Source organism: Trachurus trachurus (genome assembly GCF_905171665.1).
Source record: "Trachurus trachurus genome assembly, chromosome: 9".
NCBI lineage: Eukaryota > Metazoa > Chordata > Actinopteri > Carangiformes > Carangidae > Trachurus > Trachurus trachurus.
In genome coordinates, this window is record NC_139895.1 from 31,709,130 (window position 1) to 31,735,571 (window position 26,442).

Here is a 26,442-nt window from a genome sequence, read left to right on the forward strand (position 1 = left end):
AAGTGACAGTTTCCTCAGTTGGATACAAAATTAAAAAGCATCTCCTGTTGATAAAGTACAAAATAAATACAATCATAGACACAGATCCCGTGGATGCTCCCCACCCAGTTTTGTTCTCTCGACACTGTTAATTACCAAACACTGTTTCTAAACCTGTCTTTCAAACAGTTTAATCATTACAAATGAACTAAAAAAAGTTGACTTGTACTGTATTCGAGCTGGTAGCTTACAGTACTGACTGCAACGGATTATCTCTTGCAAAAAGCAGAAGAAATCGACAAAGAGAGCAAGTACGGATGTGATATGCAACAGACATGATTAAGGCAAGAGTCAAACCTATGACCTTGATGATCAGTAAACCTATGCGCTAACCACTGAGCAGCAGAGAGCCTAGAGTTAGAGGTGTTTTATACTGTGATAAATCAAGGGTGGTTGAATGATAGCTGAAAGTTATGCGAACATTTTACAAGTTGAATGGAGACTAGCTTAAAGTATGTTAAAGTAGTTAAATTTAAAAGAGGCTGGTGTACTAACAAGGTTGTGCAGGCAAGATTTACGTCTTAAACCTTTGGCCAGTGATGCATGCACCAACAAGTAAAGGTAATTAACCTACCCCTGTGCCTATAGAGATTATGGCAATGGGCGAATTTTCCAAAATGTCGAACTATCCCTTTAACACATATTTCATTATACAGCTGGTCCTAGTTATATAGTGATGTGGTAGACATGAAAATCATGGTGACTTAATTGTTACCCATATTTTTTCACTGACTTTGATCTCCATAGATATGGTGGTTTAACAGTGGGGAACATTCAGAAATCAATCCCAGCATCCTTTGGGAGAAAGATACCTCCAATGGTTCGCAAAATAGCAGTTCGCAGATCAGCTCAGGTAAGATGATCACAAGAGGTCAGAGTTCACGTTCCAAAGTGTAAATAAGGGCTGACAGAGCAACATCTTGTCTTCAGGTTCTGTACAACAACAAAGGTTACCACAGCATGCCGACATATTTGAATGTCCTAAACAATGCGATCCTGCGTGCCAACCTACCTGCAACAAAGGGAAACCCTGCTGCCTATGGTAAGGACATACCAGTAACATCTCAGCAGTTTTGTTAACTGAAATTCTGTAGTTTTGAGTTTGGCCATTATCTTCCACACAATGATGTTTTGTTTTTTTATTTTACAGGTATTACACTGACAAACCACCCAATGAATCGAACCAGTGCTAGCCTGTCTCTGGACTATTTGTAAGTTCAGCACTACTTTACCTTAGAAATAATATAATAACTTATTTATCATAACTTGACCAGTTGTTTCCCGTTTCAGATAATTAAATCATTTTACACAGAAATATGGATGGATTACAGGGCTCCAGTAAACCCAGTAGCGTATCAGTAGCAAAAATAGAGGTCTGCCTTTAATCCCCTGAGATTCTTTTTACATATGGCCCTAATCCTCTTCAATAGCTACATGAGTGATGCATTCATGACACTCAGTCGATCTAGCTCCATGGTAAATTTAAGTTTGCTGTTTCTCAAGACAATGACAATGCTCCAACAGACTTGACAGAGTCAGACGGAATTTTCATTCCGCTGCTCTTCTTGCACGAAACATATGCCTGTGGGTTAAACAACTTAGAAGATGTAATGGAACACCACATTTTTAGGTGAGCAAAAGTATTGGAACAGATGGACTAGAATTAGACTGAAGTGAAAAATACTTTTCACATTGAGCGTCTAAAAACATTTTCCAAGGCGCTTGGGAGGTTGCGTTACTGTCGCATCCATGGTCGTGTCTACCATTACTAAGCAACCAAAACCGCTTAAGTTTTAAAAAGAGTTGAATTGACTTCCAGTACCATAAATCCCTCTCAGCTTTACTGCTCGATCTGTCTGTTGTCAGTTTTAGTCAGTACAGCGGAGGGCTCAGCCCTGTTCAGAACAGCTGGTTTCAGTGCCTGTCCCTTTAAATGCAAATAAACCACTGCTTGCCCCGCCCCACCCCTTCTACCGGTACCAGTACTCACTGGTAGGGGTGATATTATGCAAACCACATGGATTTGACCCTAATGAGCCTGCAAATTACAGATTTTTTTTGTCAGTTCTCACATTTGGGGGGCCGGAAGGCAAGCCAAACACCCAAATATATGTTCAAGAGCCTTCAAAAAGTGACATTTCCATAATATGTCCCCTTTAATATTTTGTTGATAATGCTTTGCTTACAATAACTGCATCAACCCATTGACATCACCAAACTTTGCATTTTTACTATTTTGATGTTTTTCCAGGCATTCAGTACAGCCTCTTTCAATTGTTGTTTGTTTTGGGGGTTTCTCCCTTCAGTCTCCTCTACAGCAGGCAAAATTAATTCTCAATAGGGTTTGAGTCTGGAAATTGACTTGGCCATTCTTTACTCTTCCAGTTTCTGTGGCAGCGTTACAGTGCCACATACAGGTCTGGTACTACAGCATTTAGAGACGTTTTCAGTGTATGCAAACATTTTTTGAAACGATGCTGTGTTTATGGAAAATTCTTTAGAAACAAAAAAAGAAAAATACCTTTCTGTGTGGATAACGCTTTATTGTGAGAAAGTTGGACACACCAGTGCAACAAGTGGAAAGTTTGGTCTGGAGCCCTGTGCTATTATCAGATTGTTTACAATCCTGCCACGCAGTAAAACATTAATGTGATCTTTCCTTACATAACCACATATTATCTGTTCTCTTCTCCTGTCCACACCCTCGTTTCTCCAGGCTCCAGGGAACAGATGTAGTGATTGCAATCTTCATAATCGTGGCTATGTCCTTTGTGCCAGCCAGTTTTGTGGTTTTCCTGGTTGCAGAGAAATCCACAAAGGCCAAACACCTGCAGTTTGTCAGTGGCTGTGACCCTGTCATCTACTGGCTGGCTAACTACATATGGGATATGGTGAGGAGGATTCATGTGTAAGATTGTGTGTGACTGCTACCTCATAGAGGTCTTTGATACTTAACTGTGTAGTTCTCTCTTTTTTCATTTTTACTCAGCTCAACTACCTGGTTCCAGCCACATGCTGTGTTATAATTCTGTTTGTGTTCGATCTGCCGGCCTATACCTCTCCAACCAACTTTCCTGCAGTGCTCTCCCTCTTTCTTCTGTATGGGTAGGACATCCGACTGCACACACACAAGAGGCGGGCCCCTGGATTTTGAGCTCAAACACACGCACGCATGCACGCACGCACGCACGCACGCACGCACGCACGCACACACACACACACACTACATAACTTCAATTTTTTTATTCTGGATGTAGAAATAGGTAGAGAGGGTCACAACACAAATAATGTTCTTTGTTACTTATTTTGGACTTTAAAAATAGCAATACATTTATACTGTGGAGCTTACTGAGGTATTGTATGGTGAGATTTTGATATTATGAAATGCCTACAATACCGTAATAAATTTCGTACCGTGGACTTGTTACTGAGATATCGAAATACCGTGAGATTTTGATATTGTTACATCCCTAGTAGGCTATTAGGAGTACATTTGTATTAGAACTGTTTACTGAAATCTTTCAGGCCACATTATTTGCTATGCTCTTCAACCATTGGCCATTGGTCTTTTTCTTTTTTTTCATACTTTCTGAATAAACATCTTCTCTAAAATGTGATACCCAGTCAGTCTAGTGTTAAAAAATCACTTTGATGTTTGAGATGACAGGTGCACAGAGGATTTGACTTTAATTGTTATTAAAAGGAATACTTCCACACTACACGACTTTCTTTTGCACATGCAGTCTTCAAATTTTTGCATAGAAAAGATCCATTCACATAGTTTTGGATCATTGATCTGTTTATACAAGCAATGCTGAAACAAATCTCCCACAACTGCATACAGCTAAACTAAGAGGTCTGACAGCCTGTGAGCAAAGAACATTACTGTTGACTAAACATGGTTAAAAATGAGCAAAGAAAGGCACATAACAGAAGCTCAAGTACAGGCCACACACCTCCATGCTTTACCTTCATTCTGATGTTTGATGACAAATGAACTCCCTCTTTATAGTGTGTGTGACTCAGAAAAACTGCTGCAGTGCTGTGACTTGGAATCCAATCACACTCACTACTGCGAAATACAAAAAGATCTGTTACAAAACATTCAAACTACTTTATGTAAATTGAAATATTGCATTATGGATTTGTTGGAACCTGATAAAGTAAAATATGTACCTTACAGTTCCTCAAGGTTTGGAGTCCTCAGTGATTGTGTTCCTTCCAGGTGGTCCATCACTCCCATCATGTACCCAGCATCCTTCTGGTTTGAGGTTCCCAGTACGGCCTACGTGTTTCTAATAGTTATCAACCTCTTCATTGGCATCACTGCGACTGTTGCCACATTCCTGCTTCAGCTTTTTGAACATGACAAGGTCAGTTTGACTTTTGATGTTGTAATGTCTCTAATGTCTAGGTTTGTAATGATGCCACAGTCAGACTCATCACCTTTCCAGATATGCAGGAGAAAATTTGTAAACAATTTGAAGATAAATGTAAATAAAGCAGTGTACCGGTTACATGCTGTCATTCCGACATCCCACCAATCCAACATACCACCATTTAGACCGCTATTCCGACATGCCATCGTCCCGCCATTTTGACAAGGCTTTCAGTATAAGGAAATGTGCGTTACTCAACAGGTGACTCCCTCCTACTTATCTGGACTCTCTACTTCTGGACTTTCTCTATCTATCTGGCCTGTCTAGCCTCTACCTGGTCTTTTTACTAAACTTAACCAACTCCTTTCTTCATAGCCTAAGCCCAACCAGTGCAAAATCTTTTTGGGGAAAAAAATACGCTATTGAAGGAATTGTCGGAAAGGCAGGATGTTTAAAAAAGAGAAAAATACCGTCATTCCAACCATAGGAGGCAATAATTGTCGGAATGATGGGACATTTGATAGAAAATGAAGTGTTGCCATTTAGACAATTAAAGACATATGTCGGACTGGTGGGATGTTAGAATGGCGGTTGCCCCCCTGGTTTACCACCTTTTGGCTCTTGTAGAACAGCAGCATCAGGTATGGCCTTTGAATCTTATGTCTTGTCTTTTCTTTAGGATCTGAAAAAAGTTAACAGTTACCTGAAGTCTTGTTTTCTCATCTTCCCCAACTACAACTTGGGCCATGGCCTGATGGAGATGGCATATAACGAGTACATCAACGAATACTATGCTAAAATAGGTACCTGAACTCATTACTCTTTTTTAAAATTAAAATCTGAGACTGTTAACTGCTCTACAATTAAAGAATGTGCTTAAAAAAAAAAAAGTTAAAAAATCTGCAGTATGTAATATGTTCCAAAGCAAAACAGTGTGGCTCACTGGTGTGTTTCCAGCACAGTAGTTTCTGAAAACAATGATACTTTGTGCTTAGAAAATAAGAAATAGTGACTTAAAGCAGCGGCAGAGAAAGGATTGGTTATGGCATGATACATTGAACATTCCTGCAGATGCCACCCAGCTGTCTACTGTGGGAGAGAGTGTAGTTTGCCATACCCTGTGACATGTTTAAGAGCCAGTACTTGTATGTCATATTTAACACTGTCTTTTTAGTTACATTCTATTACATCATCAGTAGTTTATGGATTATTAGCATTATGTGATAAAGATACCTGCTGATTTGACAGATTTTTCCAGTTTATTCATAGACATGTCAGCACCAACCACAATTAACCTGCTGCCCCCTTCACATTTATACAAGTTATTACTCCTCATTTGATGTTAAATTGCATCTACACATAATGTTCTCTCGAGGCAATTTAGGAGACACCTTGTAGCAATGTTCAGAGTGACCTCAGCTTCCTGAAATAGTGAAAAAGCCATTGATAAGAGTAAAATGTTACCAAGACATCTGTGATTTCCATTTATAAGGAAGCGCATTGGAATGTATGTGGGCACCATAGCCATTACTTCAGCTCCCGCTGCTTAAGTCCCTACACAGTACTTGTTGCTCAGATTGTTGATTTGGGGCTTTTTACAGACAAAAACAATAAACTAATTCCAGATTGAGCCTTTAAGGGGTCAATATGTAAATACTTGGATAAAAACATTAAAAAAAAAATTGGCAAGATTATCAACAGAATGTGAATAATAATATTAATAATATTTTTTCAATATTTAATACTCTTATCAACAGTGGAGTGGACAAATATGTTTGCTTTATGCAAATATATGTTTATGTTTTTGCAACAATCTGAAACAAGGACAATACTGTCCAGAATATTCTCCAGAATAACCTCTGAGGTGGATTGGTTGTACACAGCAGGTCTAGGCAGCTGAAGCGGATCAAGGTCTGGCCACGTTCACATAACAAACAGACCTGAGAGCAACTGTTGAATTCACACTGACCCAAACGCATTGCTCAGTTCCAAAGTTCTACTGAGCCAGCCCAAACACTGCCTGTGTGAAAATGCATTGGCAGTAAATGCAAATAACTTTGGTCTTGTTGAGAGCACCGTCTGGCAGGACTTTGAAGCTGAACTTGCCATTCAAAATACCTGTTTCTTTATCAGTTTCTGAGGTTTGTTTCTACTTGCCATCCACACGTTACTGCTGCGTCGCTTGAAGTACATGCGTTAAAAAAAGTCAGTGGAATTTAAAGTTATTTGCACTAACTCATGATTATCAAGTTAACTTTGGCAGCCCTAATTTTGATGTTGAAAATACAAATTGCTACTGAAAACAAAATCTGAAATGTAAAGAAAGCAATGGCATTAAACAAGTTGTGTTGGGACAGACATAAATATTGTTTTTGATGACAAAAATGTATTCTCAATGTCCCTGCTCTACTAGGTGAGCTACCCAAATCCCAATACTCTGTCAGATCTTACATATTGCCCCTTTAAACCTGTTCTGTGGACAATCATCACCTCTTTTTTTACAATAAGTTTAAGAAATCTTAACAAATCAAAGCGAGAAGGTTTAAGTTGCTGGAAATGTGTACTTTCAGGCCAGTTTGACAAGATGAAGTCACCATTTGAGTGGGATATTGTGACGCGAGGACTCGTTGCAATGACAGTTGAAGGCTTTGTTGGTTTCCTCATCACCATTCTATGCCAGTACAACTTCCTCAGGAAACCGCTGTGAGTGAAGAGTGTATCTAAAGATTTGTTAGTTGTTTGTCAAGTCACACACACTCTCAGAAACAGACACCAACACCCCCACCCAACCAACCACCCAACCACCCTGCAAGCACCAAGAAATTAGTTTGGAGTTACGCCACCCCATGGGTGGCAGAAATGGGCGTGCAGCACTCCACCAGTGAAAAACAGACTCACAAAACACCTCTAGAAAAACAAAGGCCAGGAACAGTCTGAGTGGTGCTACAGGGGAGACAGGGAAAGGACAAAAACCCTAGGAAGACATGCTGCCATAAGAGGAGCTATTACTACTGGCTGCTGTTTGTAGCTTTCTTTAAAAAAAATGTCTGTCTCCCCTTTGTAAATGATATGAACATGCTATACTGAAATAAACAGATATGGTCGATATTTTTGAGTCAATGGGGACTGACACACTGTGGTCTCTAGTGCCAGTTTATTAGTTATTTATTGTTAGTTCAGTGTTGGCAACGTGTTATAACAGACTAATATAATATGGTCCAGTGAAATTCTACTGGTATTTACCACTATTACACAGCTTTTAATGAGCCTCAGTCTAGACCGTTTCCTTTTATTTATACATTCAGCACATATAGGTTTTTTCTATATATTTTATGATTTGTTAACGTCAACTCAAAAATGATTTGCTTATGTGTTTCCCAAGACGTGTTGTTGACAGCTACAGTAACAAATCCCCCGCATTCTTCTTTCATCCTGTTCTTGATTGCCAAATTAGCTGTTATCCCAGTATTTCTCGATGTGGTAAGCCACAGAGTTGCATTTATAGTCTGTCATGGACAGAATGAACAGAAACAGAGAGAGTCTCATGTAAAGCCCCAATGCACCTGAGGAACACTGGTCATCTTGTCAGGTGATCCGCAATCCAAGATGCAAAGCAGGAATCCATCCCCATCCCTTTGAGCTTGTCTTTAAGAATGGGAGTTTGAATGGTGTTATATGTACTTGAGAAATTAAAGAAGAAGAATTTTAATTTAGCCACCTGACTCATCCACATAAGAATGGGTCCAGTGGAGCATATAAAGGATGGCATCATCCACTCCAATATGCTCCTTGTTGGCATCTTTGGCATGTTCAACCTGTGGCCTCAGAAATCAGAGTAGCACCACTCTAGGATCTTCATGTTATGGGATCTGAGGGGCGCTGATCTGTGGTCAGTTATCTCAGCTGTTTGCCCTACTCTAAGTATCAGAATGGAATGGAATATTTGGCACAGGGTTTGGACCCTTCCTGTGTGTGATAAGGAGGTGAAGATATTCTGGAGAGGCCCAGCTAGCTGGGTTGCACAATCTTCTCATGAAATGGGTTTTCTTGCCATAAATGTCTAAAACATCAAGAATGTTAGAATTGTGGACTTATTGGTAATGATATTCTAAAATCCTATATATGAGACAGTCCAGACAATTTCAGATATAGAGCACTTCCAATATGATTAAAAGTATATATTTTAGCAATACATTTTGTAATTTTGTTTTGTAAAAGATAGTAGTAGCAGATAATAGATAATTCAGAGATAGTAGTAGTAGATATAATAGATAGTTTTCTAGTTACAACAGGGAAAGAAAAGTACAACTGGCTCTTCTTTGGCGATTGGTTAAAAAGGCATTTTGGAAATTTGTGAAATGTATAATAGCAATAATTGAGGTGAAGGTACAATGAACCTGATGCTGAGGGTAAAATAATGTGTATGTGTGTGTCCAGGAGGGTGCCAGTCAACTGCCAACCAATTGACGATGATGATACAGATGTGGCCTCTGAGAGAAGAAGAGTTCTGCGAGGAGACGCTGATAATGACATGCTGAAGATCGAGAACCTGACAAAGGTTTAAAGTCAACCCATTTTTAATAAAATCACCCTTGCTAATTACATACAGATTTTTAAGCAATTGGATGTTTTATTCAAGCATTAAGGCAAGGCAAGGCAACAGTTTGTCTCAAAGGGCTTTACACGGCATCATTACAACATCCTCTGCCCTTAGACCCTTACATCAACTGAGGAAAAACTCCCAAGAAAACCAGGGTGAGCAACAGAGAAGGGATGCTTCACCATGGATGGGCAGATGTGCAATAGATGTTGTATACAGACAAGAAAACAGTTGACAACACACTTTGAATACGGTACGCGAAAGCAGACAAACTTGGCTCAAACGCTCTATTGAGTGTCTGCGACTAGGCTTGTGCCCAGAGGATGATCAACGTAGTTGTTTTTGGTTTTTTCTGCCGTTATAAAACACACATGTCACGTTTATGTTATGTTTATTTTGATCACAGCATGTTTTTTTTCAAGGTAGTTCAAGGTAATAACAGAATATAACTGGTCAAAAAGGGTTTCGGCTGAAGCAAAGCTTATAGCTGCTGAACCCTCGTTTCCCATTTCATTACAAAACCATAGGCAGTCTAATGAGAAAGCCACATGCATACATACATGCATACATACATACATACATACATACATACATACATACATACATACATACATATACATCGTACACAATATGTCCCCCACCGACAATCCTATAACTATCCACAAACCTACACAACTCAAAAACAAAACAGGTCGAAAACTCAATTTTCGTTGCTAGAAATACATTTTTAGTTTCCTACATTACACAACCAATATCCATCCTAAACTACAGACACCAAAAAGCTATTTCCCTGATCCCTGATCACTTCCAGTAGTACTTTAGCGTCAGGCTGAGCAGTGAGCAGTTTAACAGCCTGTTAGGGAGAGTTGCTACTCACTTCATGCATCCCGTCACTTTAACTGAACATCTGGCCATTTGTTTTCACTCTGCAAGCGGCTGATTATTTTTCAGATTCCACTACATCCTCTCCTATTGGACGCACCGAGATGTTGTCACAGCGCGCTGCACCCAGATTAAACATTTCCCGTGTTCCGAATCCAGAGAAAATGTCAGCCTCTGTTAGCTATACTGCACAGGTGAAAGAGGGTGGTCCTAGTGACATGCTTTATGTGTGAGCTGAAGGAAAGATCCTGGTCAAAGATGACTCCAAGGTTCCTTGCAGTTGTACTCGAGTTCAGGGTGATATCATCCAGAGTAGCAATCTGATTAGAAACTGTGTCCCTGAGATGTTTAGGTCCAAACACAATTACCTCTGTTTTATCAGAATTTAGTAGCAGGAAGTTAGAGGACATCCAAGATTTGATTTCTTTCAAGCAATCTTGGAAATTGATGAAGCGGGTTCCATCATCCATCTCTCTATTGATAATTCTTACCTTTCTATTGCTCTTATTCACCTGCCCAGGGACTACGGATGGAAAGTAGCTAGTAAGCTAAATCCGGTACAAGGCATCTCTTCTCATTTCGAGACTATTTTGTACATTGTCCGTGATACAATTAAACGTATTAAACTAAACTATCGATAAGTAGAGCTCAGTATCATCAGCATAACAATGAAAATGTATTGAGTGCTTCTGTATTATCCCCTAATGCAAGCATGTACAGAATGAAGAGAATTGGCCCTAAAACAGAACCCTGTACCCTGTACACCATACGTAACTCTACTGTACCTGTCATAGGTATGACTCAAACCATTTTAGGGCAGATCCTTTAATCACATTTTCAAGGTCTAGTCTCTACAGCAAACAACTCAGATAAGTGTCCTGTTCAGTCAGTACATAAAATTATCCTACCATTCATACATGTGAAATATCTGCCTCAGGTGTATAAATCCAGGAAGATGGGTCGTATTCTGGCAGTGGACCGGCTGTGTCTTGGTGTCCGGCCTGGTGAATGTTTTGGATTGCTGGGCGTGAATGGAGCAGGGAAGACCACCACCTTTAAAATGCTGACAGGAGATGAGTGCACCACTGGGGGAGAGGCCTTTATCAATGGAAACAGGTCAGTGCCAGTTTTCATGTGCTGCTTAGTTACCTTGTTGCTCTATGTTGGCATCCAGTTCACTTTAGAATGCATTTTAGAATTTCAAGTTAGAGTCTGTAGGTTTGTTCGTTGCAGTTTGTAAACATAACATTCACATGAGTAGAAGGCCACAGGTGATGATTAAGAAGGATATCTTTTGTATAAGTAGCCTATATATTTTATTTTTTAGGAAAATCCTACAGACTCTACCTTGTGTACTACTTAAAGCAGAAGTAAGCGGAATATTTGTCTTAATATAAGTCTTAAAGGGATAGTTCAACATTTTGGCAAATTGGCCCATTGCCATAATCGCTATAGTCATAGCAGTAGGTTCGTTACCTTTATTTGTCGGTGTAAGCTATTTTTAGAACGGAGGAGCGGAGCGGCAGGCTGTTCAGAGCTACACTATGGAGGCTAATGGAATTTCTTGGTTTCCCTCATCAAACACTTTCAAATACAAAATCCCAAAACTCCAAAACGCTTTCGTGGACAAGTTGTGACCTGCACAATCACCACGCTATGAGATAATAATGGAACGTTACGAAACGGAGCCGTTTTCAAGGTAAATACAGAGTCTGCTTGCTGAAAAACTGTCCCTGAACGCAACGCGCATCAGCGGTTCTGCATGAATTTACCTCTAAAACAACTCTGTCTCGTAACGTTCTATTATTATCTCATAGCGTGGTGATTGTGCAGCTCACAACTTGTCCACGAAAGCGTTTTGGAGTTTTGGGATTTTGTATTTGATGAGTTTGATGAGGGAAACCAAGAAATTCCATTAGCCTCCGTAGCGTAGCTCTGAACAGCCTGCCGCTCCGCTCCTCCGTTCTAAAAATAGCTTACACCGACAAATAAAGGTAACGAACCTACTGCTATGACTATAGGGATTATGGCAATGGGCCAATTTGCCAAAATGTTGAACTATCCCTTTAAATAGTTATATCTTCCGACAGCAATCACTTACATAGAGTGTTTGGTCTGAAACACGGGTCTGTCAGTCACTCTGCTCTGCTGTAAGCCGAGGAGAAAACTTTCCTTGTATCCTACAACCTTTATCCAATGAGGAGAGAGAACGGCATAAAGGGGCGGTCCTCTCTGTGTGCAGCCAAGGGATGCGCGTGAATGTGGTGACGTAGGGACGAGGGCGGGGACTGCTAACTCCATCGGCTGACAAGAAGTTAGCCAAAACCAATGGATCGCTTACTTCTGCTTTAAAATACTACATGGCCAGGCTCCGCAGTATATCACTTATCTTCTACTCCACTATTCCACAAGCCATACATTTATTCTCTTCCCCAAGTTTATAAAGTGTACCTTGGACTTGTTTTAGGACTAGTTTTCAGCAAGCAACTCCAGGATTTCAATAGCCTGCCATATGTGGTCTTTGAAGTCTGCATTCGACTGAGTGTTTCTTTTAACAAGTCCGAAATAAACTTAAACTAACTAACTAACTAAGTGTTTTATTATTGATTTGTGTTTTTTTAAATGGTCTCACTGTATATTCTTTATAAGTTCTTTATAAATTAAGTAGTAGGTGCATAAAGTGTGAAGTTGATAAAGAACATGTTTGTGTGTGTGTGTTTGTCTATCTACAGTATCCTCAAAGATCTGTTACACGTGCAGCAGAGTATTGGCTACTGCCCACAGTTTGATGCCCTGTTTGACGACCTGACAGCCAAGGAACATCTAGAGCTTTACACCCGCCTTCGTGGGATTCCCTGGAAGGACCAGGAGAAAGTAGGTTTCATGCACATTCACAACATTGTGTCCCATTGAGAAATGCTGGAGCTTATTTATAAGGGATGAGAGCAGCATTATTAGATGTTGCAGAGAATAATCAAAAAGGTTTTCTATTCAAGACCGTTTTTTATTTCAATGTACCAGTTGCCATTCGTTTATAAACAGGTTGATTGAAGTTATTCCAAAAATATTTCAATTTATTCTATTTGAAATAATAATAATAAAATCAAAGTCGCAAGTGGCGATGATCAGGCCCTCGCTCCCCCATGTCACCATGGGGGCCTGAGGCACGCGGGGGCTGTGGCGCGAAGCGAGAAGGGAGAGAAAAGTTGGTAGGAGCAAAAAAAAAAAAAAGCAATGTTTCGTTCATCCACCTGGGGGTTTTAACCAGATGTGGGAAGGTGAGCTCAGGGGTGGACCGTCATCACACACATGAAGTTTCAAGCAAATCGGACGATGCATGAAGAAGGAGTTATGACAAGTTGATGGCTCATCCACCAGGGGGCGGTAGTAGCATACCCAAACGTGGCCACGTGCATTCAGGGGTGGACCGTCATCATACATGTAAAGTTTCGAGGAAATCGGACAATGTGATGTTTCCACAAGGGGGCAGCATGAGCAAGACTGCCTCCAAGCATATAGAGGCATTGAGGGCGGGGCTCTTATCATGTACATGAAATTTGAAGTATTTTGGATGAATAATGTGGGAGAGAGAGTAATGGTAATGCTAACATTAGGGAAGTAGTGCTAACAAAATTTACATATGAGCCAGAACCAAAGTTCCTCTGTCTCAACAAACCCTGACTTTACTCTTCATTGACCTCAAGGTGGTGCAGTGGGCACTAGAGAAGCTGGAACTTTCCAAGTATGCAGACAAGCCGGCTGGCACTTACAGTGGAGGGAACAAACGCAAGCTTTCCACTGCCATCGCTCTGATTGGATACCCCTCACTCATCTTCCTGGTAAGATGTTATATATCTGTACTTTTCTAAACATGGTCCATTAACAGCAGAGGCAGAGAATAGTAGAGGACTGTCATGACGCATCACAGGATCTTCCAATCCTGGCCTGATTGTTGCTCCTCCATACTTATGGTGAGTATATTATGTCCAAGGTTGGGGAGTAACGGATTATACGTAACAGCGTTACGTATTTAAAATACAAAATATGAGTTACTGTATTCCGTTACAGTTTAAATTGGTGTATTCTGACTACAGATACTTCTGTGGCAGCTTTTGGAAGTAGAGGCTCAGATACTTTGGCCTGTCAAAGGTCTTGTCCATCACTCTCCCATCAGGCAATCAGGAAATTCGCCTGTTTTTGCAGCCCTTCACAGGAGACACCAAAAAGGCCACATCTGTGGAGTTAGGAAGTACATTGGCCCAGGCCGAAGAGGGTTTGAGGGAAAGTGCATTTGAAGAAGACAGAGAGGAAAAAGGATTAGATAAAATGAAAGCTGTTTGTGTCTATTCATAACAGTCTAATCATGAATTAAAACACTATAAAAACTGTAGGAAAAAAAGACAACTTTTGGTCTTAAGGGTAAATAATAGGTATCAATATACGATATCAAAATCATACCATATCATCAGTGTGTTCGAGTGTTTCAGTAGTGTGTAAAACTTTTTTACTTGTAGGTGAGGTTTTCAGTACAGTACATGCATCAGTATGACGTCATGTGGTAATTGTAGATAATGTCTCTGACAGCCCCTTATACACAAAAATAAAACTCAAGATTGTCACTTTGAAGCTACCCTTTGTGTTTGTGGGTTTTGTCAGGATGAACCCACCACTGGGATGGACCCAAAGGCTCGGAGATTCCTCTGGAATTTAATCCTGGACATCATCAAGACTGGACGCTCAGTATTGCTGACATCACACAGGCAAGACATATCACCTCTCAGAAACAATGGCTTATTATAACTTGTCTTTCACTCGTGGACTTACATAGTATTTCATGGTGTACCTTCCAGCATGGAAGAGTGTGAGGCTCTGTGCACCAGACTGGGCATTATGGTGAATGGCAGATTTAAATGTCTGGGCAGCATCCAACACCTGAAGAACAGGTGAGAAAGACAAAGATCCCTGTGCTTTGTGTTTTTTTTGGGGGGTTTCTACAAGGCCTTTTATTTTAATTTGAAAACAAACAAACAAACAAAAATAAAATAATGAAAAATAATAAATAAAGAAAATAAGTTAACTGTGTGTATTGTGTGTAATGAGAGTCCAGTCAGTGTGTAGTGTTGATCTCTGTGTTTTATGTGGTCTGCAGGGAGCATGACAGTAGACAAGCTTTGTTCTGAATTTTTATACCAAATGTCAGTTGTCTCCTTCAGATGGAGTAAGAGCCACATAATAGGTAGACATACAGTAGGTCTATTTATTACACGGCTCTATTGAATGCTGCTCTCTGATTGGTCCAGCGCTGCGTTCTGCGGTCTGTTATTTCTGTATAACAGACCGTTGCTAGGGAAGCCGCTCTGATCAGCGCAGCACAGAAAAGAGAAACTATGCAGGATATTTACCTTGTGTTTCATTTTTACCGTCATTAAACAGCTTCGGACTAATAGTGATGTTAGATAAATGACTGGTAACTTGTTACAGGGAGAGTGGAGGCTCCTTCCACATCGCTGCTGGAAACCAAACCTGCTGATCAGAGCCTCTGACCCGGTGTCAGCTCTCCTCTCGTCTCGGTGGCACCGCGGCTCCGCGACACAAACGCACCCCGTAAACAGTAAAGTTAATCGCTTGTTTATGACAGATACGACTACACACTATACACACATCGTAACACGTGTATGGTAATCTATCGATCCACTGATTGATTATCAAAGGCTTCAAATGCACGAACGGGAGGAGGCTCGGCAAAACAGCGGAAGTGACCGGTACGTCTTGCAGATTCGCTAAATGCAATTTTAAATCGATGAAAGTCGTATTTTGATCAACATTATGTTTCAAATTAATTATTTCACTCGTAAACCGTGTAATAAGCGGGATAATGTACAGTTGGTCGGTTGTTATGGAGAAATAAACCCCTTCATGTTGAATGAAACCCCTCCGCTTCGCGTCGGGGTTCCATACAACCTGTCGGGGTTTATTTCTCCATAACAACCTCCGAACTATACATTATCCCTTACGTATGAGACCACATAATGAAAATGTCATAGACATAAAATGATTGTGAGTCAAAAGTAACTTCCTGTTTTAAGTAGACGGCGCTGTGAGATGATGTCATTTGAGTATGCACATGTGGTCAGGGTTAGAGTGTGAAGAAATGTATACAATTTGGGCAAGATAATCTATGAAGGAATGAACCCAGATTTCTGTTTTGATTTAAAGGGATAGTTCAACATTTTGGCAAATTGGCCCATTGCCATAATTGCTATAGTCATAGCAGTAGGTTCATTGCCTTTATTTGTTGGTGTAAGCTAGTTTTAGAACGGCGGAGCAGAGCCGTGAGCTGCTCAGAGCTACGCTACGGAGGCTAATGGGATTTCTTGGTTTCCCTCATCAAACTCATCAAATACACAATCCAACAACTCCAAAACGCTATGGTGGACAAGTTGTGACCTGCACATTCACCACGCTATGAGATAATAACGGAACGTTACGGGACGGAGTTGTTTTAGAGGCAAATTCATGCAAAACCGCTGATGCGCGTTGCCTTCAGGGACTGTTTTTCCAGCAAGCAGTCTCTGTATTTACCTCGAAAACAACTCTGTCTCGTAACGTTCCGTTATTATCTCATAGCGTGGTGAATGTGCAGGTCACAAGAGCGTTTTGGAGTTGTTGGATTGTGTATTTCATGAGGGAAACCAAGAAATCCCAATAGCCTCCGTAGCATAGCTCTGAGCAGCTCTGCACTCAACTTGGCGGTTCTAAAAATAGCTTGCACCGACAAATAAAGGTAACAAACCTACTGCTATGACTATAGCGATTATGGCAATGGGCCAATTTGCCAAAATGTTGAACTATCCCTTTAAGAGTACAACAGAAGCCACGCCCTCACAACCTCACAATTGTTCATGACAAAAAGTGGTGGGGACATGTCCCCATGGCGTCCCCAGTGTAAATGACGCCTGTGAAACATATCCAGAATAACGTTAATGAATTACAGTAATGATGTAAAAGCCAAGATGATTTAATACAGTACCACCAATTGTCACACTTCGCAATTGTATAGCTTTAATGAGAATGAAAATATTTTTGCATGGATGTTTGAGGTCACGCAGACACATAATACAGCTATGTTTTTAAGTATGTGCGTGTGTGCATGTGTGTGTATGGTTATGTTACAGGTTTGGGGATGGCTACATGATCACAGTGAGGACCAAGAGCAGCTCTAATGTAAAGGAGGTGGTTCGATTCTTCAACAGAAATTTCCCTGAGGCTGTGCTGAAGGTTGTACTGCACCTCTTTGATCATTTTGGTATAAGCTGTTCGTTAGGGATGTCCATCTTGATTTACAGTCCCACCCTCGGGTGATTCAATTCAGATACAATTGATCACTCTCCTAATGGTTTCAAAGTAATCCCCCAGCTTCAAGTTATTTTGGTCAAAAACATCTTACTAAAAATTATGCTTTGGTCAGGTCCTGTTTAGGTTTGTGGATTTTATTTTTCTAGGAATAGTGGGTGTGAGTGAGCTTTGAGTTTCCCTCTTTTTGTGTTGTCACTTTTGCAGGAGCGTCACCACACAAAGGTCCAGTATCAGCTAAAATCTGCACGGATCTCTCTGGCTCAAGTCTTCAGTAAGATGGAGCAGGTGGTTGAGGTGTTGGGCATTGAGGACTACTCTGTCAGTCAGACCACTCTGGACAATGTAGGTTAACGGTCACGTTAAAGGGATGGTTCAATATTTTTGGCAAATTCCCGTATTGTCATAATCCCTATAGTCATAGGGGTAGGTTCATTACCTTTAAAGGGATAGTTCACCCAAAATTCAAATTTCACTCATTATCTACCCACCCTCATGTCAACTAAGAGCTGTGAGAATTTTCAGAGTCCTCCGTGCCTTCTCTGAGTTACGGGGGGGTCCGTGCAGCAGTATTTGTCCATATAATGGTTGTCAATGGATACCAACTTTCTTTGTCCAAAAAGACACACCAAAAAGCATCCAAATACCTCCATACTGCTCGAAAGTTGGTATCCATTCACAACCATTATATGGACAAATACTGCTGCGCGGACCCCCCCGTAACTCAGAGAAGGCACGGAGGACTCACAGCTCTTAGTCGACATGAGGGTAAGTACATAATGAGTGAAATTTGAATTTTGGGTGAACTATCCCTTTAATTATCGGTGCATGTTGTTTTGAGATTCATGTGCAGGTCACAACTTTTCCACAAGAGCGTTTTGGCAAAATGTTGAACTATCCCTTTAAGGCTTTCAACAAGGAACAATGGAGTCAGTAAAATACACGTTCTTTTTCTGATCAGGTGTTCGTCAACTTTGCCAAGAAGCAGAGTGACAACTTAGAGCAACAGGATGTGTTGCCCCAAGGTGGTGCACAGTCTCCCCTGCAGCACATTCTTAACCTGCTGAAGTCTCAGCCCACCAACACAGAACTCAGCACTCTGATCGGCGAGGCTCAAGAGGAGCTTGAAAGCAACGATGATGAAGGTCTGATCAGCTTTGAAGAGGAAAGGGTAAGTGGATAACACATAGCCTTAGCAAAACTTTAATACCATGTAAAAAAGAAAAAGAAAAAAAAGAAAAGTGAGAGTGTCTTTGGTGAATAGAACCCATTGTGATGTCATTGTATTGGAAAACCTATAGACGAATTCAGCGAAATAACTGGAAGCAGCCGCCATTACTGCGGTGACAGCTCCCAGTCAGGCATCCATGGGCTCAGTGCGCCACCCTCCCTTCTCACGGTTACTTCCACATCACAGTGACTGTGGATGGTCTGTGAATGTCTCACTGATCCCTTCAATATGATGTGATGGTGGTATAAAAAGCAGTGTAAAATGTGCCCAACCCTGACAAGACTGGTGTCAGAACCCAAATGCACATCTCAAACTCAGTTTCAGTATTAACAGTATTTATTCTGACGAGGTGCAAACAAAAAAAATCACTCTTTTGAGGACAAACCAAAAGAACAAAAAATCAAGGATGGTGTCATCGTGCGGGTGACAATAACCATAGTAGAATGGTGCACTCCCATGGTACCAGTCCTGAAGAGGAACACAGGCACAGCCCAAATCTGCGTTGACCTGATAAAACTAAATAAGTCAGTCAAAAGAGAACGCTACATCCTACCTACAGTACCAACTGTATTTTATTCCCTTGATGCTGCCAGTGGATTCTGGCAGATCCCTCTGCATCCAGACAGCTGCAAACTGACAGCATTTATAACACCATACTGTATGTGTTTGTTAGAGTTCAAATTGCACTTTATGTTATTGATAATAACTTAAAAGGGGGAGATGTCATTATAGTTTATATAGCGGAACTAATGTTGCCACAGTAACATTGTAACAAAGAGCAGTTAATGTGTTAGTAAGTAATATAATATATAAACGGATCAAGCCGACCCTCGATCATTTTACACTGAGTTCATCTCGTGAATCATCATGGCCATATCTTGACAAGTTTATATTGGCAACACAAGTGAACCAATAAAATGGTTGCTGAAATGTGAGGGGTTTAATCACTTTTGTGAGATACTGTTTATATATATGTGTGTGTGTGTGTGTGTCTGTGTGTGTGTGTGTGGCAGGTGCAGCTTTCCTTCAACACAGACACACTTTGTTGAAATCAGCCACTTGAGAGAGATGGAACGTCACAGAACTTCAAACCCATCTGTCTAAGCTCTGAAACCTGGGGTGAGGAGAACAGAGCTGCTAATTTAACCCAAAGGAAGACCAAACCCTATGGGACATGGGACCAGTAGTTCTGTATTTCAGCCTCAAATTCTTCATCCCAGTAGGAATGAGGAACAGCAGCATCAGTGATCACTTTTGGATTGAAACCTAACCCTGGAATGTTTTCATATTGATTTTCTTTTAAGTCTCTATCACATTAGCTGGCTGATGGATACAAAAGATTAGATGCATTTGCTATTGACTGAACACATTATTGGTGATATGTTTAAAGCCAAGTGTCTGACACCACAGGTCAACTCTGAGAGCATACTGTGATGAAACCGGTTCCCAGTGGTAGTGTAATACAGTCTATTTTTAGTGGTGAGCAGAATAATTTATTTTGAATATTGAGGAGGACACTAGAATGCAGACCAAGTGAAAAGCAAACTGGAGGGGACAAGTGTAGGCGTGTGAGAGCTTTTGGCCTTTGGATTTAAGACAGACTGTCAGAGACACAGTGGGAATATACATGGTGATGGTCCAATTTCTTTTGTCAATGTATAATTTGGCCTTTTTCTATTGAAGGCACTCCTTTGTGCTTTTAACATATCACTGTGTGGTGGCCTCAGTCCAGAGAATCTCTACAAACTGGGCACAGTGTATAATAATAGCATGTCAATCTCCATTGAAAGTAATCAGCATTCTAACAGTCTGACACTGAGGTGGACTCCTGCTCTCTAACAATGACTGCAGCACCATCATTGTGATGCTAAAGAGATATCTCTGTTGTTTTAACACAGGGTGTGCTTTGTGATTTACAAATGTCTTGTTTCTTTTTTCTTCTTCTTCTTCATTTTTGACTCAAAATGTGCAAAATATCCACACTTGACCAAGACAGTAATTTTCCTCTACATTTATCTTGGCATGTGGTTTTGGCTGGTGTCTCACATGAGTTTTGTGATAGTTTGAGTTCTAACCTGTCCTGTCAATACAGTATCTGTTTCACTACTTCTTTCACTGCTACTTCTGGTGATTATTATGCCACTAATGTGTTATTTTTAATTAAAGGGGTTATCATTTAACAAGATAAACTAAACTGTCATCTCTTTGTTCTTTGATGAATGTAAATCTGGTGAATAGTTGATGGAATTCTATTGTATCATCCACTGTTAACTCTTTGACTGCCAAAGACTAGTTATCTCGTCTTTGAGAAGCCAAACGTAGATTGCCAAGGACGAGATATCTCCTCTTAGGCTTTTTTTAACTGCAGCGTTACGCCAGGGACACACCGGCCACGGAAGCGATGCGCAACGAAAATCGGAGCCCTCCCATCAGTCCCGGCGGCACGGGCAGGCACGGGCCCACAGAGTCAGCCGTGCCCGCCCTGGATTGGAAGCTGTTTATTTTATTTGGGTATTGGTTTTTACCTCGGAGTGGCCAACTCTCTATTAATCCTATCTTGATTACCGATGATGACTGCTTAGGTGCTCGTCGTGTAGGATCTCAACTCTCTGATTGGTGTGCGAGCACACAACCCAAAGCTTACTAGCCCATCATCACCACGGCACTGACTGAATCTCTGCAGTCTTGCTCATCAAGTTTGTAACGGGCCAGACCCGGCTGCAGAAACAAATTAAAGGGGGAGGCATTACATTTTTTCAGGGGGCGCACTTTTTCAAACTATTTACTGATTAATGCAGTTTAGCTTAGTTTATTAGTATGGATCTCCATTAATATGGATTATTATGGACCCCCCCCCCCCCCCCCCCCTTACATTCACTTACTCACTCACTCACATACACACCATACTGGCAAACTAAACCACTGTAGGAGGGTGGGGGGAAGAGGAGCTTCCGCTACAAACAAGCTTGAAATATAGACTTATTTGATTTATTTCGGAACAATTTCTCATGTTGAGAAAAACTCAAAAGTGAGCTCCGTTCGCAAGCGTCATATGGACATGCAGTGCAGCACGGAGGACTCTGAAACTTCTCCCAGCCCTTAGTCGACATGAGGGTAAGTAGATAATGAGTGAAATTTGAATTTTGGGTAAACTATCCCTTTAAGGACATTTATCGATCACCCACTTTAATGGCATCATTGAGGACCCTTTACAGATAAACATTAACACATAGGCGAGTAAAAAAAACAAAAAACAGTTGTCTACATTAATGTTTCAATCTACATTTTGTAATAAACAAATTATAAGTATAATCTGATATGACCAAGACACCTAAAAACAAAAACACGGCTGTTTTCATCAATTTACAAGCAAGTGGGCAACACACATACATTGGAGTGAATGGGTTTTCTGGGCGCTTTTGCAATACCCATATCCTGCCACTCGGAGCGCATAACCCTTACCACGGGAGTCAATGGTGGTGTCGTTACTCTCTTTCCAGTGCTCTAGTTGCATCTACCTACAGGTCAACTAAAATCACCTGGGAGGATGGGCTTGAGTGTGACTGGCAGACACTCCAATGCCTTCAAAGGAAAAGTCAAATTACAACTGGACACAGCAAAATTGCAGACATTCTTGGTGAGCACAGACTTGGAGGATAATACTTGGGTAAGTATGGGTGTAAGTGTAACACCGGGTTAATCCTGTCAATCACTGCTGATAGAGATGTGATATTGAGTATAGGCTCACAGTCTTCTATACCCACTCCTGCTGTAATTTCAGCTGTAGTACCTGCTAAAGATCCATGTCCGTCAATCACTGTTGATGGCGGTTTGATTTTGAGTATAAGCTCACACTGTTCCATACCCACAAGGTTCTGCACGGTACAGCGGTAGGCTCCAGAGTCCCTCTCTGGGATCTTATCCAAGTATAAGTCCCCTCCTGAAGCATCAACAAGCACCGGAGTCAGCACCCCGTTTCTGCTGAGCCTTACCCAGCTGTATTTAAGCGGTGGAGTGCCTTGTGAGGATCTGCATCTGAGGTTTATATTTATATATAAAAATATATATTTTATAACACAGCTTCATCATCCATGTGACATAGTGGCTTGTCTGGCCTCTCCATTACAATCAGAAACATGTCTTTAATCTGTTCCCAAGCTAACTGTCTCACCTTACATTGGTATGTTCCAGAATCTGAAAGTTCTGTTCTTTAAAGGGGCATATAAATTATTATGAATGATACTTTGACTATAGGTTTGTCATCTTCCATCCTGACTGATTGGTGACACAATGTTCCACTCTATGTCCAAACTTTCCAAATCCTCAAGGGTGAACTCACACGTAAGAGACACACTTCTATGTCTAGCTCCATAATAGTAATTATTGTCTGATGTTATTTTTAGAGAATAAGCTGGTTCTGAGATAAGAGCAAATAATATCATCATGGCAAAAGTCCATTAGCCCAGTGAAATATCCTGGTAGACAGCAATGTTGATGCACAAGCATGATGTACTGGTGGGCTGCCAATTCAGGTTGCACTGCCTGGGTTTCACTGTGTGATGTGATTTAGTTGTGGGATGTTATATTGTGTTACACCACAAGATGTCACTGTGTGCTTTGGGGACTCAGAGAAGTGGGGGCTTCTGGATCAAGTTACATCGAGTGAGCCCGTGAACTTCATGACACACTGTAAAATATAAGGGTTACAGTAAGGGCAGGACTGTATATGAGAACATACATGTTAAACATGGTGTAAGGAAACTAGTCTTTTACAACATATTAGACCTCCTCACACCAGTTTGGCTGAGAGAGAGAGAAAGAGGTATCATCTTAGCCCCCAGACCCCATACATACTCATGAACATCATCAGAGTCACTTTCATAATGAATGAGGGATGAAGAGTTTACTAATTACAATATCTTAGAGATTAAGTGTAGTTTATAAGAGCTTTTTTGAAGTATTCAGGTGTAAAATGAAATCACAGATGTACTTTGTGTGTATGTTTCTTTTAAAATGTTAATACATTTATATGTTTGAGCAAAGATGTGTGTGAAGGTCCCTAGTCAACCAGGTCATGGTAAAGTAAAGGCTCATCTAAAGCATGAAGGCAACTGGACTGTTTGAGAATCTTGAGTAAAGTTATGAGTTTCAGAATTTAAAGATTTAGCATCATTAGTCACATATCTGAGTATTGAAAATATTTGAAGGGTCATGAGCTGATGTAAACTAAATGTCTAAATAAATATAATTAAATATACATGTCATATGGTGTTGATTACAAGAATGCGAGATTGTTTAAATTTGCCATTTCTCCTGTGATGTAAAGAAAATAAAGCCTACAAATAGCCTATGTGACCCGCTCTGGCGAAATGAGTCGGAAGTCGCAACATTCTATTTTTAGATAATCAGCTGTAAACATGGAAAATCAATAAAAAAATCGTTTTTTTTTAAGCTAATTTCAATGAAATGTCTTTCAAAAACCATCTCCCAAAGTTTCATAGTCCAGATAATTGAGAAAAGGCATGTAAATGACAGTTAAAGTTGATTTGCAACTTTTATTTTTTACTATCACAACTTTCAACATTTTTTTTTAAAGTTCCTCTAGGGGGAGTGGTAATAAATACACAAGGTAACATAAAATGTTCCAAAGCATATTCTTTAAATTATGTTGTAAATGTTTTGGTTATGTCAAATGAGATCTATTTGACCCATGTTAAATATGGAGAGACAGCTTTACAGTAAGTTCATAATTGCCACATCTCCATAACATTCAAGTAGTGTGCTACTTAATAGCAGAATACATCGTATCAGACGTTTTAAAAGTTTTAATCTTTTACTGCAAAAGTGGGTCTGCAGTTATTACTATACAGAAAAAATTGACAGATTCACTCACAGAACTTTTACCTCCACCTCTGCCAATCGTAGCTCAAAGATTTCAAACTAAAATAAAACTTTATCTATAAAAGAGACCAAAGTGAGCCCCAAATCCACATCTGAACAGCATTTTCATTTTAGCAAGAAAAAGAGAAAAGGTGTGGTGTCATTGTGCAGCATTACAACAATGTAACATAAAAAGGAAACAGAAAGTGGGCTACAAACCAGAAATTGACTCTTACCAGGACTAGAGTCAAGGCCAAGACCAGAACAGGGACCGGGAGTGGAACTGTTCAGAGTCCTGGATTTGACTTCACATTGAACTGTGGGTAATTTCCTTGTAGCATTATCCTTGAGCATAAAGGACTCACTCACTGACTCACTGACTTGATAATCTGACAGCATCAGGACAGCCCTCACACACTCAAACACTTCACGTGAACGGGCCTCAGTGAGTCTGTAAGGGATCACATTGTTTTGTAACAAGTTTACAAATTTTCTAAAAGAACGATCTCAAATCAAACAATTTAACAATGTGTGAGAGGAAATATATGTTACGAGTCCCAGACTGTGGTACCACGTGACCAAGTACTAATCTGTGAAAACAGATCAATCGCAGCAGCAATGAAGATCTTTTCATGTTTCCTTTGGCACAAATGACGGCCATCTTAAAATCTTCAAATTTCAAGTAACTGATGTTATTTATCAAATTAAGTTATGTTCACATTTGAAATATTTGTGTAATAGTCCATTGAAATATTGGGAGAAACAAAAGACACAAGTCCATCAACTGTTTCATTTTTGATGTTTTTATTTTCTTAGAAAAGTTATTAAATATAGATGATTTACTTACAACTTCATTACAGAGACAAGACTGGTCAGTATGAAACATGATGAACACATTGAGACACTTGTTTTTTAGTTGTGGTGAACAACTGCTTCACTGATGAAAACAGTGCAGAGTCCTACAGCTTGGATGTGGTCTGGACTCTTGTTGAGCTCACAGTACTGGTTTGACTGGAGGCCGTCGTCATGGTCACAGCTCCTTTCTTCTCAGACCTGAGTCAACAAAGGACCGTGTTAGTAAAAGGCACTTGAAGCCTGGACCAGTCACAGTGGTTACTGGAAATCCTGAGCATTATCACTTTGTCATGGTGTCTGAGGGTTGGCATCTTACTTGTTGATATTTTCCTGAATGTATTTTCCAAGCCGGGAGTTTGGATTCACACATTTCTTTCCAACTCCTCTGAGGTTGACACTGAGAGGGAAGAGAGAGACGTGTCAGAGAGAAGCTGAAGAACAACACGTCAGTGGATGTTCTTTATTTCAGCTCAGCTACTCACATAATCTCTGTGTTTGAACAGAAGATGCTTGGACGGTGTATGACTGGCTCTCCCTGGATGAGCTTTGGGTTGATCATGGCGAAACCCTTTGAACACATGCATCTCTGTGATGTGTTGTCTTGTCCTGAGGAAGGAGGAGACAGGACCTTGTTAATTACAGTTCATCACTATTTGCAATAATTTTCACATTACATCCAGTCATTCCATCTGTTCACAGAAAATACCGATGAGTGCAGCTTTGAAGTTGTGGTACCATAGCATTGTTCAGCAGCTGCAGGCATTTTCAGCTGAAACACATTGTAACCTGGAAACTACTTGTGTTGCAACAAGTGACAACAGAACCTGAGACTAAACAGATCATGGTCATGTAGGAATCACAACAATAAACTCTCACAGTACCTTGTGCACAGAGGACCAGCAGACAGGTGAGGAAGGCAACGACAGCTGAGTTCATGATTGGAGCTGTAGACAGGTTCTGGCTCTCACTGCTGTGTCTTCATTCGCTCTGAGCTCCTGATGCTTCACAGCACGGATCTCCCTCTTTTATACACGATATACAAGTTTCATTTTCCAATAGCTTTTCACTTCCTCCTCCTCTTCCCTTTTCTTCCAAAAAGCCTGTTTCTCAGAAGCATTCTTATGCAGACTGTTTGGCTCAGACACATGTTTGTCTGCAGAGAGGCTTCTTTGTAATTATGTCTAAATGAAGATGGAATGCATGCAATTCACATCAAAATCAGC

The 26,442-nt window shown here is 40.5% G+C and overlaps 2 protein-coding genes across 2 annotated transcripts in view; one reads left to right on the top strand and one right to left on the bottom strand.

Annotated features, from left to right (window-relative positions):
• Positions 1 to 19,533, top strand: part of abca2 (ATP-binding cassette, sub-family A (ABC1), member 2) — a gene marked incomplete at its 3' end in the record, with an annotated part of 98,757 nt that extends 79,224 nt beyond the window's left edge. Inside the window, exons 25-42 of the mRNA XM_083979089.1 lie at positions 787 to 892; positions 970 to 1,081; positions 1,190 to 1,250; positions 2,756 to 2,930; positions 3,029 to 3,144; positions 4,265 to 4,412; positions 5,098 to 5,221; positions 6,989 to 7,121; positions 8,856 to 8,976; positions 10,838 to 11,016; positions 12,633 to 12,774; positions 13,605 to 13,739; positions 14,557 to 14,660; positions 14,751 to 14,843; positions 17,076 to 17,178; positions 17,461 to 17,598; positions 18,215 to 18,424; positions 19,498 to 19,533. Coding sequence (XP_083835215.1) covers positions 787 to 892; positions 970 to 1,081; positions 1,190 to 1,250; positions 2,756 to 2,930; positions 3,029 to 3,144; positions 4,265 to 4,412; positions 5,098 to 5,221; positions 6,989 to 7,121; positions 8,856 to 8,976; positions 10,838 to 11,016; positions 12,633 to 12,774; positions 13,605 to 13,739; positions 14,557 to 14,660; positions 14,751 to 14,843; positions 17,076 to 17,178; positions 17,461 to 17,598; positions 18,215 to 18,424; positions 19,498 to 19,533 — 2,236 coding nt within the window. The remainder of the gene's footprint in view (positions 1 to 786; positions 893 to 969; positions 1,082 to 1,189; positions 1,251 to 2,755; positions 2,931 to 3,028; positions 3,145 to 4,264; positions 4,413 to 5,097; positions 5,222 to 6,988; positions 7,122 to 8,855; positions 8,977 to 10,837; positions 11,017 to 12,632; positions 12,775 to 13,604; positions 13,740 to 14,556; positions 14,661 to 14,750; positions 14,844 to 17,075; positions 17,179 to 17,460; positions 17,599 to 18,214; positions 18,425 to 19,497) is intronic.
• Positions 19,534 to 25,157: 5,624 nt separating this feature from the next.
• On the bottom strand, positions 25,158 to 26,192 carry LOC310992053 (C-X-C motif chemokine 11-1-like). The gene is made up of 4 exons (XM_083980020.1): positions 26,101 to 26,192; positions 25,702 to 25,825; positions 25,536 to 25,616; positions 25,158 to 25,417 (listed from the first exon to the last, which is right to left on the bottom strand). The coding sequence occupies exons 1-4, from the start codon at positions 26,153 to 26,155 to the stop codon at positions 25,324 to 25,326; spliced, it is 354 nt and encodes a 117-aa protein (XP_083836146.1). The 5' UTR covers positions 26,156 to 26,192; the 3' UTR covers positions 25,158 to 25,323.
• Between the last annotated feature and the right edge of the window lie 250 nt (positions 26,193 to 26,442).

Coding starts and splice junctions, on each gene's coding strand:
- LOC310992053 (XM_083980020.1), bottom strand. CDS start 26,155: ATGAACTCAGCTGTCGTTGCCTTCCTCACCTGTCTGCTGGTCCTCTGT. Junction 25,826..26,100: donor GCTGGTCCTCTGTGCACAAG/GTACTGTGAGAG, acceptor CTCCTTCCTCAG/GACAAGACAACACATCACAG. Junction 25,617..25,701: donor TGTTCAAACACAGAGATTAT/GTGAGTAGCTGA, acceptor CTTCCCTCTCAG/TGTCAACCTCAGAGGAGTTG.